The 12405-nt window shown below is 41.1% G+C and overlaps 1 protein-coding gene across 2 annotated transcripts in view; it reads left to right on the top strand.

Moving 5' to 3' along the window:
- The first annotated feature begins 16 nt into the window (after window positions 1-16).
- MDH1B (malate dehydrogenase 1B) overlaps window positions 17-12405 on the top strand; it is a 33772-nt gene continuing 21383 nt past the window's right edge. For both annotated transcript variants that reach the window (XM_077830289.1, XM_077830288.1), the window contains exons 1-7: window positions 17-133; window positions 2932-3044; window positions 5022-5164; window positions 6284-6786; window positions 7326-7467; window positions 10365-10519; window positions 11195-11334. In XM_077830289.1, coding sequence (XP_077686415.1) covers window positions 112-133; window positions 2932-3044; window positions 5022-5164; window positions 6284-6786; window positions 7326-7467; window positions 10365-10519; window positions 11195-11334 — 1218 coding nt within the window. In that variant the 5' untranslated portion in view covers window positions 17-111. The remainder of the gene's footprint in view (window positions 134-2931; window positions 3045-5021; window positions 5165-6283; window positions 6787-7325; window positions 7468-10364; window positions 10520-11194; window positions 11335-12405) is intronic.

Genomic DNA, 12405 nt, shown 5'->3' with positions numbered 1-12405 from the left:
CTCGCGCTCTCCCTCGCGCGGGGAGGTTGACTGGAGGCAGCGTCGCCACGTTGCTAAGCGACAGCCAGGAGCCGCTGCCCAAGGGGCTCGTGCCCCGCCGCCGGCCGCCTCATGGCGAAGTTCGTGCTGGCTGGTGAGAGACCCGCCCGCGCCCCCAGGGACTCCCCGCGAGCCGGGGACTCGAGGAGTCGGAGCGGGGGGTTCTGAGCTAGTTAGCGGGGACAGGGACAGGGACAGGGACACGGTATGGGAGCAGTTGGAGGGGCCAGGAAGGGGTAAGGAGGGGGGGAAGTTAGAGGGACAGGGAGGGGATATGGGGGCAGTTAGAGGGGTAAGGAGGGGGCAGTTAGAGGGGCCAGGGAGGCCTATGGGGGCAGTTGGAGGGGATATGGGGGGCAGAGAGGGGTACAAGGCATTTGGAGGGGCATGGGGGAAGTTAGATTGTGGGGACAGTTAGAGGGGCCAGGGAGGCCTATGGGGGCAGTTGGAGGGAGGGGGAGGGGATATGGGGGGCAGAGAGGGGTATAGGGTAGTTGGAGGGGCATGGGGAAGTTAGAGCATGGGGGCAGTTAGAGGGGTAAGGAGGGCGCAGTTAGAGGGATCAGGGAGGCCTATGGGGGCAGTTAGAGGGGCTAGGAGGGGGCAGTTAGAGGGGCTAGGGAGGCTTATAGGGGCAGTTAGAGGGAGGGGATATGGGGGGTAGAGGGGTATAGGGCAGTTAGAGGGGTAGAGAGGGGTTATGGGGCTAGTTAGAGGGGACAGGGAGGGGTATGGGGGCAGTTAGGGTAGGGAGGGGATTTGCGGGCAGCTCCATGCTCACTCAATTCATATCCTTCGGGGCCCATATAGGCATGTTTCACATTCTGTAGTGTTTTGCCCAGCATGGTTGTAAGGGATGAGGCCTCACCTGCTCTCCCTGGGAGCCTGATACATCTCAGTGCCAGGAAGATTTCCCTTACGCTCAGACTAAATGTTGCCCTTCAGCACACTCATTATTGCAGGCCTTAGTATTCCAAGAGTGGTCCATGATTACAGCATAGAGTGCCTATCGAATTGCCCTGTTCACTTGCACATGCATTTTGTATTTGCTGTCAAATCATGTTGCAAATACAGCTGATTTGCTGTCTACTATCAGGCCTTGTCTTCATTCCATATTATTGGGTTTGGTTTCCTTTCTTCCATGGTTTACTAGTATTTTTGATTATTTTATATATTACTTCTTATTTTCTCAAATGAAATTTCATTTTGTTATGTTCTGGCTGTTTTTTTAAATTACTCTGTGTCCAGGGGTAGCAGTAGCGTGAGGAGTATAAATCATAGAACTCTCAACTTGGTCTTGTTTGGAAATTACATATTTTTTTCTGTTGTGTCTCATTAATGAAGATATTAAGATAACAGTAAATATTACATCTTTGTTATTACACTTGCTTTATGGTTCATTAGCCAGTGTTCAGGACCAATAGCACAGTTCCTAGCTGAACTGATTTGAATATAGTTAAAGAGTAAGATTTCACAAGAAACTTTATCAAAATGGTTCACTAAAATTCAATATAGTACCTCTAACTCTTTCCCCCTCATTCATTAAGGTAATTGACTTCAATGGGATATAAAGTTAAGCAGGCACTTAAATGCAATCCTGAATTGGGATGTTTTCCTGACTGATGTTCAAGCATGTATATCATCCAGAAAGACTGATGTGTTCACATTTTTCAAGTCTTAGCTGTTCTTTACCAATACAGTAGAATATTGTTATTCTGCAGACTTATAATTTTTACAAGAAATGGTGTTGTCTTCCCATCTCAGCTAAAATTTAAGAGCACAGAGAGAGCTGTAGTGATGTCACATATCACTACATCTTCATTACATTTACAAAATATGCTACAGAATATTTAGAGAAGGCCTACACTGTAATTAAACACCCATGGCTTACCCATATTAGCTGACTCAGGCTACAGGGCTGAAAAATTGCAGTGTAGAAGTTTGGGTTTGGTCTGGAGCCTGAGCTCTGGGACCCTCCCTCCTTGTGGGATCTCAGAGCCCAGGCTCCATCCCAAGCCCAGATGTCTACACTGCAGTATTATAGCTCCGCAGCCCAAGCCGTGCAAGCTCAAGTCAGCTGACACAGGCTAGCTGCGAGTGTTTAATTTCAGTATAGACATACCCTCAGTAGTATATCATCGAGTATAGTCATACATAATCAAAATGGCACTTGACATATAAATGAACAGCATGCACTTTAATTCTGTATCCTTGCATTTTAAAAAAACTGCTTTGTCACTTAGGTCCCTATCCTGTAAAGTTTCCCATGTGCGTAGACCCATATTGACTTCACTGGCGCTCCATGCAAGTGCAGTGAGTTCTACCTGTGCAGTGCACCTTGAAGGATTGTAGCCTAACTTATAAAATTCAATTATCCTGATTAGGGTCTCCCAGTCATTAGTGTGAGTTAGTTAGGTTCTGTTTTTTAAAGAGATTCTCTTTCTTCTGGATTTTCCAAGCTTCTTTTATTTTCTTGTTAAAGGCAGATTTTTTTTAAAAAAGAAAAAAAAAAAGAATTACAGTATCTTAGCTATTTCTGAGTCATCGTTAATTTCACCTCCCTCTTCATTTATTAATGGACCTTCTTCCTACTGCTACTATCACCCCCACTATATCCTCCTTATCCCCTTTAGAATTAAGCATGTGAATAAGTACTTTTGATGAACTGGAGTTTAGATGTCTTAGGTCCCTAAAATTTTCTTTCCTGGTATTTAATATCCTTATACTACTACTGTTCCTGAGCCCACAGAAAACTGGTCCTGTAAAGTCCCCTCTCTTATTCCTTCTTTTGAATCAGAAGGACTTGTTTTTTCAAAATGTGTATCTTATGATGCTTTCATCAATCGAATTAATAAATTCTTAGAGTTATCATGCTAATTCCCTTATTTTCAGGTAAGGCAGACTGTCCATACTTTGTAAAGGCAGAACTTCTGGCTGACTATCTGCAGATTAATTTGCCTAATTTCAAAATACACAAGATTACTCAGCATCCTGACAAGTGGGAGGTAAGGGTATTTAATTCAGTTCATTAATAGATGCCCATGTGCTTCAGGCTGAGCATGGAATGTACCTCTGATCTGTACTGTGCTTCCTTTGTTGCGCATATTAGCACCACTTTCTGGCTCTGAAAACTACATGAGTGTCAGACACCACATTACTATTGTGGATAGTCTGGTAATCATTCTGCCATCATATTTTGTATTATGATTTGCAAATGTCCCAGACTAAGATTGTATTTTGATATTAAAATGTTAAAGAAGTTATTATTTCCTTCAGTGTACAAGTGCCTGCTTAGCCTATTATATACTACTACTATGTGCCTATTTCAAATACAGTATATATTCCTTCTCATTCATTATTTGCCAATAAATCTGTGGAAAAGGAATTCTAGACTTCAACTTTATGTTACAGTGCCTGAAAGTATTGAAACTGAAAGCCCCATTCTCATTTACTCTAAGTTCCCTTTACAACACTTTTGTGGTGTCACATAGTACTGTCAGAGTAAGGTGATCTCTCTCATTGTTTCCTTGTGCTTACCTCTCCGTCTGTTAGTATCCATCTGTTGTCTCTTGACTTAGACTGAGGTGTTTTTTGGGTATGTTTGTACATTGCCTCACCCAATGGGGTCCTGGTCCATACTTCTAAGTGCTATAGTAATACAACAAATACATTGTTGTAATAGCAGCATGCTGTAAAGTATTGTTAGTGTAAATGAGAATCTGTCACTAAGTGTGTGACTGTGCAATGGATAGTATCGGAAATGTCCAGCTGAAGATAATTTCCTTTTTATTGTGGCTGTAATATTCTAGATCATATCTAGATTAAGTCAAACTCATTAAGAGTCAGTATTATCAAACTATTTGATGACTTATTAAATTGATTTCCGCAAATGCTTCTAATAACCAATTAAACTAAATTGGTACACACCAAGTAGAGTGCAGCATAGTGAGTAGTAGCTGTAGGTGTATGGGTGACAGTAGTTACAAAACAACATTTGATAAAATGCTGTACATTACAGAAGCTACAGTAAACAACTAGACAACTCTTTCAGCCCATCTGTAAACCAGCTTGCATCATCTATTTCAAAGCAGTTGAAATAATATTTATTAATAAAAAGAGCTACCAAAAAGACAGTGGAAAAAGACAGTTGCCTCCTTCAAGTTCTTCCTTACTGAAATGGTGTTTCTTGCATGTGTTACAGAAGAATTAAATCTCTTAGATGTAATTTCCTTTATTATCTAACTGCTGGTAGCTATTCAGGGTAATGTAATATCTTACCTGCAACAGAGAGACTAGGGAAAGTTACTAGAAAAAAATCCCAGAACTATCTCATGAGGCAGACAAAGCTATAAGAGAGGTTTTACTAATGGTATCACCTCTTAGAATTTACCAAGTTCACTGCTAAACCAGCTGAGCAATACTTTTCACAATGATATGATTAAGGAGACACAAGTAGGATATTTTGTTCTCATGCTAATTAATTCCTTGCACAATACATCACATCCATCTGGTTGGTAAGGTTCCTCTGTTTTTCAAATATTCACATTTGGGAGACCTGTGAAATATCCCACAGCTGTACATTTAGATGAGAATTACTATTTTACATTGGAAAGTACCAGCAGTAATATATAAATATTGCCTTTCTGCATGTGAAAAAAATTATTAAAACTGTTTTGGGTGTGTTGCCTATAGCAGTGGCTTCATGACATCTGCGAGAAGAATGGATGGAAACACAAACACTCGCCGATTGTTTGGAGGGAATTGTTGGATCGGGGAGGGAAGGGCCTGCTTCTGGGAGGATTTAACGATTTTATGGAGTATGCCCAGGTAACAAAACTCTCAGTACTGCTAATCCACATTTTGCAGTCTTTTCTCATTCCTTCCTCCTTTTTGAGATGCTACATAGCATTATTTTATGTGGTAAAACTTAGTGGTGTTTGGGGCCATGCTCTGATTACTGAATATCCTTTCTTCATTGTGAGCATTACTATGGCATCACCTCGGACATGCTGAGTGAGCAGATGCTGAGAATTGCTGAAGAGAACTTGCAGACCCATATAGAAATTGAGAAAGAGGAGGAATATATTAAAAGTCTTATCAAACCCTTGCAGATCTGGATCAGCAGGTGAGAAAGCAAAAGCACAGTAATATTCATTCTGCTTTAGAATAATGCATTTCTTCTCAGTCTTCCTTCAGGTGATTAAATGAATGTTGGGCTTGCACATATACATTTTGTTATTTACTGAGGTACATAGGATTTTAAAGGAACACTTTACAAATTTATCTTTTTCTGTAAATTCTAAGCCTTAAAACACATAAAAGGGATATCAGAAGTTGGTGTTAACTAAATTTTAATGTAAATTAAAAAGCTTTTTTTTGTAAAACATTGTCCATAGCTGTAGTAATTTATTTAAAAAAAATACTATAAATAAAGCACTAAATTGTTCAAATACATGCTGATTCGTTTACTTGGAATAGGTTGTATATAGTCAGTCATTTTTACTGCACTCATCACTATTATGGGCAGTCAGTAAATATTCCAGAAGGTATTTATGTTTTGTTTGCAGCTTCTAACCCACGCACCCCCAAACCCAATCTTTCTTGTGCCCTCTTCCCTCCCCCCTCCCCCCCAAAAAAAAAACCTGGTAAGGTGATATGAACTTAAAGGGACACTGTTGGGCCAAATTTAGCCCCCAAATGACCTTTGGAAAACGTTTACATATTTACAGTAGCAGAACCCAATAGAAATATTTTGATGAAATGTTTTATTTTAAAACAGAGGAAATTTTTACATGAATAAATATTCCCATATAGTGTTGGTAATCCAAACATTGCAACATTATGCTAATACATGAATAGCAAAAATGAAGTTTACTAGAAACAAAAGAAAAACTGATTAGTTTATTTACATTGTCCTCCATAACGGAAATGCAAAAAGGAAACAAGCAGCAAACAAGAGTAAATTAGACTTAAAAATTCTTGCACATTTATTAATTTGTTGGATTTTTTTAAATATGATTTTTAAACCTGACAGTATACCTTTAAGTGAAAGGAAGCCTGATCTGTATTAATTTTTAACTTTTTGTTATGAAAGCAAGACTGAAATGATCTAAGGTAATAGATCATTTGAATATCAACTACAAGACTGAGTTCTTTGTACTGTAAAATGTATTCTAAAAATGGATGACAAACGGCAGTATTTACTGGTTAACAAAGATTTTCCATATCTAAATTTTCTCATCAGTGCATCAGCTCCTGCCTGCTACAACCTGATTCCATTATTGGCCAATGGAGAAGTGTTTGGGATGGCAACAGAAGTTAGCATCCATCTGCTCGACAGTAGCCATTACAAGGAAATTCTGCATGGTATTGTAATGGAGGCTCAAGACTTAGCATTCCCTCTCCTTCGCAGTGTCTCAATGCACACTGAATTAGAGGATGCCTTTGTTCAGGCTGATATTGTTATTTTGCTTGATGATATCCTCTTCCAACACGAGATCCCATCACTGGAAGACTGCATCAGACAGGTGACTGAGCAATGTAAGGTGTATGGTTCCCTGATTGAGAAGAATGCCAACAGCAGTGTCAAAGTTATTGTGTCAGGAAAAACCTTTGTGAACCTTAAGGCATTAATGATTATGACATTTGCCCCATCTATTGATGGCCAGAATATTATCGCCATGGCAATGTTCTTGGAAAGCGCAGCGAAAGCTATGCTGGCCAGGAAACTGAATATGAATTCAGCAGGTGAGTAATTTGTACCCTTCAATATCAGTCACAATCTGGGAACTTCAAATCAGGATGCAGTTGGAGTATATGTAAAAACACAAGTACACCTATTACATCTGCAAATGTAGATATTTATAAATACAATGGGTGCACACATTTTTTGCAGGTGCAGTCACAGCCTCTTTGAAGTTAATATGTTAAATATCCTATTATTTGGGGAATTGACCAGGTATTTCTTATTTTGGTGTTCTTCAAAGCAGTTTGATATTTTATATAATTATCTTGTACAGGTCACCATTAAGACTAAGTGTCTAAGGCTTTAAAAGTAACATTACCATGTTTGCGATTTGTTAAATAGGCACTACAATATACACTAATGTATACAATAGCATTAGATATGTTAGAGTTCCTTCTTCAATTTGTGTCTGGGTTTCATACATTAAGTTTTTTTGTTATTGTAGCAATTTTGAGGTAAAATGACTCCTGCTACTAGGCAGTAGGCATTTAAAACAATATCTTTCTGGTCACTCGTCATTATATATTCTTCTTTGTTACAGGAGTCAAAGATGTGATTGTTTGGGGTAATATCAGTGGCAATAGCTACATTGATCTGTCTAAAGCAAAAGTTTACAGATATGATAGTGCTATCTGGGGTCCACCTAACTTTTCACGCCGTTTGCTGGACATGATCTATGATGGGTACAGTATACATTTATTTTTCATTTTGATCGTTTAAATGTTACCCTTTTAAAATCCATATCAACCTGAGGCCGCTCATGAATACATGGAGATTAGTATAATTAAAGATGATACTTTCTAGCATAATATTAAAGGGACACAAATCAACTTGAAATAGTCATTTCCCAAAAATGAGTGAAAGTAGTTTCATGAACTACATTTCTCTATTCCCTGCCAATTTTTGTGATTAAAAAGTAGGAAAATTGATTGTATAATTTTTTTTTCTCTCCCACGTTACCATGTAAAGGACTAGAGAAACAAGGAAAACTCACTATGAGCCAGATTTTCAAAGGTATTTAGGCACCTAAAGAAGCATATAGGCACCTAGAGGGATTTTCAAAAGTGCCCAAGTGAGGTAGGCACCTAGGTCCAGATCCACAAAGGTGCTTAGGCACCTAAGTCCATTTTTACAAACCACAGCAATCCACAGCATCCTGCTCAACCCTGTAGACTCCTAAACTCACTCAGTGAGTATGTTTTTGCAGTTAACATTCTGAAAGTGCCTAGGTTTCTGCCTCTGGGTATGCACACTGCTGCCTGACTCTAGGCATCCATAAGTGGGAGGTCCACACAAGCCCCAATACAATCCACAAACTGAGAGAAGATAGGCCCTCCTCCACCTAACTGGCACGTGGGGCCTCATTCAGTATGTATGCTCAGAGGCTGCCTAACTCCACACAAGACAGCTGGGGTAGAGAGGGAAGGACTTCCCTTAGACCCTAGCCATCTAAGTTAAAGGTTATTAATCTGGGATGTGAGGAGACGGGATTTGAACATGGATCTACCACCTCTCAGGAAAGTATTCACACCACTGGGCTACAGGAGATTCTGATGTGGGGCGCCCTCAATCTCTCCTGTTGAAATTATTCCATTTTAAATTAAAAAATTGACTATTAAAAGGGCCAGAGAGTGTGAGACTGACTCTGTAGCCCAATGGTCAGGACACTCACCTGGGAAATGGCAAACTCCTGTTCAGACCCCTTCTCCGCAGGCAGAAGAGGGACTTGAACTGGTGGTCTCTCACAACCCAGGAATGGTCTAACCTCTGGGCTAAAGGTTATAAGAGGGAGCCTACTCCACTAGCTACCTTTGTATGGAGTTAGTCAGCCTCTAAGCTCATCTGTCAAATAGGCCCTGCACTTGAATTAGGCAAAGGAGCACCTATCTTTCCTTGGTTCATGGATCACTAGAAGAAATAGGCAGCTATCTCCAGGAGAGGGGAGTGATGCTTAGGCTATACCACTCTCCTTCACATCTCCCACTGGTTAGGTTAGGCAGCTCCCTACCTAGCATACTAGGTTTGTGGAGCTCATGCTTATTGGGGTAGCCTCCAAGACCTCTTGCACTCAGTTCCCCCAAGAACTCAGGCACCAGTCTCACTCAGGTTTTGTGAATTTTTTTTAAATTTGGCATACAGCAAAGCTACACTGAGTTGATCAGAGAAATGTAGCCGGTGGGTACAGGGTATATCATACATCCAAAGTTACACAGAAACCCCCCTTCCTTTACATACACATTTACACATCACATTAATTTACTATACACAGCATCATGATTTGGTATTGGCTTTATTGCTTTGCAGGAACCAGTCATTGTACAGCATGCTCGGTCCACGTGCTGTCAGTGTTTGACTTACTCTTTACCTCACCTTACATTCCAGGCTTATTTTATACATTGTTGTCTTGTCCATTGTAAATGATTCCCTGGATGTTCCCCCTTATCTTAGTTAGTACAGACATTGTTTCCAGCCTGCTAATCCATTTACCTCCCTCATTTCTTGGGAGACAGAATTAGGCCTCGCTTCTGTCCAGTTACTCATGTCAAGTGAGGCCTACAATGCTAAGGTGCCTGTCTCCCCTCATGCATTGTACAGGGAGTCTTGGCACCTAACCCAGGCTTTGCGGATCACAGTGCTGTTCCCGTGATTTTCTAGGTGCCTAAAAGTTAGAGGCTTTGATGATTGTTGTTGCAACATCTAAGTCCCTTTTGTGGATCCAGGCCCTAATCTCTATTGACAAACCAGCTAAGGCATCTGTCTACATCTTTATGTGCCTAAATCCCTTTGAAAACCTGGCTTTATTAACTTGACAGCACTAGTCAAACAATCTGTGTTCTGAAGGGATCCTGCAGCCACAAGGGAGCAGCGGAGATGTTATGATCAAGGTTTTGCAGATTCAGTACATTCCCCTGATTACCTCCACCAAAAGGGCCTTATGGAGTCCCCACTACAGTTTAGAATGCTGAAAGAAGGCATTTGAATAAATGACCTGCACCTGCACCACTCTTCACCTCCGACAACCAGGCCACTTTTACCTCTGTGCTTTTATCTATAGCTGTAGGTGACTAGCTTTAAGCACTCAAGATTGAATTAGTCCAGTGGTTCTCAAACTGTGGGTTGGGACCCCAGAGTGGGGCATGACCCCATTTTAATGGGGTCCCCAGAGCTAGCTTACATTTGCTGGGGCTTGGGGCTGAAGCCCGGGGCCAAAGCCAAAGCCCAAGGGATTCATCCCTGGGCATCGGGGCTCAGGTTACAGCCCCCTGGCTGGGGTTGAAGCCCTTGGGCTTCGGCTTTGACCCCTACCTTGCGTAGGCAATGGGGCTTTGTCTTTGGCTCCCCACCCAGGGCAGTGGAAATCAGGCAGACTCAAGCTTTGGTACCTTCTCCTGGGGTCGTGTAGTAATTTTACTGTCAGAAAGGGGTCATGGTGCAGTGAAGTTTGAGAACCCCTGTTTGACAACTGTACTGGTCCATACTGACATCTCCGACTGTCTTTAATTCTTATTTAATCTAGAAGACTACCTGATCTTGAGTCTTCCATAGTGATATTTAAAAATCTCTCCTTTCTTGATGGCAGCAACTGGGTGCGTTCAGAATTTGTGTCTGTACTGAGTTCCCTGGAGCATCACTGCTTAGGCATGTCACCTGCTCATGTAATAGCTACTGTGCTGAGATACTGGTATCAAGACTCTCCTCCCGGGGAGATTGTCTCAATGGGAATACTCAGCGAAGGTAAATTTCTATTTGTAGTTCACATATACTGAGAAGATTTCTCTTTACCTTCCTTCAGTAAGCATAATAGTAATTTTTGTATTCAGATCTTTAACAATTTTCAATTAAATCATGATTCTCTGAGTATAACAATTTTCTTAATACAAGAGCTTCCAAATCTAAGAAATGATTCTACCAAGAACCTAGAATGCTGTATGTAATTTTGTGAGATGCATGTAAAAAGTACTCAGGTGTTTTTGTGGTGTCATTTTCTTTTCCCTCTAGTTTAACCCACTAATTCAATTGATTTTATGTAGTCACTGCTTTGTGGAAAGGATTTTTATATTCTTTAGTGATTCTTTGGGCTACATTTTGAAAGAATGTCCTTTAACTGTGATTATGAGTCCAAATACATTTAGTAATATTTTCATAAGTGCCATTTAAAGCACAGATGGAAATAAGGAATTTTGCATACCTAGTGTTAAGTAAGGTACACAATGATTTTGTGGATTTCTAATTAAAACTTGCAGTCATGATAAATCAGGGAGTTCAGTGTTCTTTGTATTGTAAGCTGAGAAAGGCAATAATCTGTTTATTTTAAGGTTTTACCCTGCTACTCACCACTACCGTATTTGAGCACATCATTGTGCGTTTTAATCAGAAAGAAACATGTTTTGGGGGCATTTTTTCTTTTAGGTCAATTTTGTATCCCTGAAGGGATTATCTTCTCCATGCCTGTGAGGTTCCAGGATGGTAGCTGGGAGGTCATTACAGAAACAGAAATTGATGAAGAAACTCAAGAAACTCTGAAGCATTTAGCCCATGATCTGATACAGGTGATGTCACTCTCCATCTAGTATTCTTTCCATTCAACAATCTATGGGTGTGTCACAGGGTGCTCTACTCACTGCTTGGAAGCGCCTCCTCCTGGCTTCTTCTGGGATTAACACTGACAGCCAATGCCCCTTCCTGCGGTTGCACTCTGTCACTCTGCAGCCTCTCTCTCCAGCTTCCTCTTTGTGACTCAGTCCTCCAGTCAGGTCACTAAGTGGTTCACCTTCTGAACTATCAAAATCTTTCCATACCAACAGCCTCAGGAAGTTCCCCAGTGGCTAGTAGGGGAACCCTGGCCCGCCAACTACTTTGGATTCCAGTCCAGAGACCTATCTCTAGCAACCATAGCCTGCTCACTTCCAGACCATGTTGCTCTTTCCCAGACTCCTTCCTACATCTTTCTACTTCTCAGCTCTACCTTATGGCTCCCTCCTCCCAGGGCATAACTGTAGGCTACATAGCATTGTAGCCTCAAATACACCTCCCTACTCCCAAGGAGTGACAGCAGACTACTCCCCTGCAGCCCCTTTCTGCTGCCAGCTTCCTGGCTTTATCCTAGCCCCTCCTTTTCCTTTTCAGATGGGTGCTGTCATCATTCAGGGGATTAATTAGGCCACCTAATTCCCCTCAGCTGTGGCCTAGCTGGTTAATTGGCCCTTTCTCAGCCTCATTAACACTTTCCAGGCTGGTGTGGGGTGAACACCCCATCAAAGGTTGTATTATAGTTTTGGATGCTGAGACCCATCTGCGAAACGAGACCCCTACAAAATGCACACACACTGTTGAATATACAAAAATCTCATAGTGGCATGTGTAAACTAGCATTTATGTATGCAGATTGGGCAACTGAGCAACTAATTGCCTATTAGCACATGTTAATAATAGTTAACATGAGCCAATACAGATTTTGCACCCACAAGTTTGTGTGTTTTGTACTGTGCAGGACAGAAAATTATGCCTTAATTTTCCAGTTGCATTCTGAGTGGCTGATTGGACCATTTTGTTTTGGCTTTACCATATTTATGATAGTACCATGGCACACTGACTGTCCGCTGGTATGACTGTGGTGTGCC

The sequence above is a fragment of the Eretmochelys imbricata genome, chromosome 11, assembly GCF_965152235.1.
Source record: "Eretmochelys imbricata isolate rEreImb1 chromosome 11, rEreImb1.hap1, whole genome shotgun sequence".
In the NCBI taxonomy this organism is placed as follows: Eukaryota; Metazoa; Chordata; order Testudines; family Cheloniidae; genus Eretmochelys; species Eretmochelys imbricata.
The sequence above is the reverse complement of the archived record's forward strand: the minus strand, read 5'-3'. Positions and strand labels throughout refer to the sequence as shown.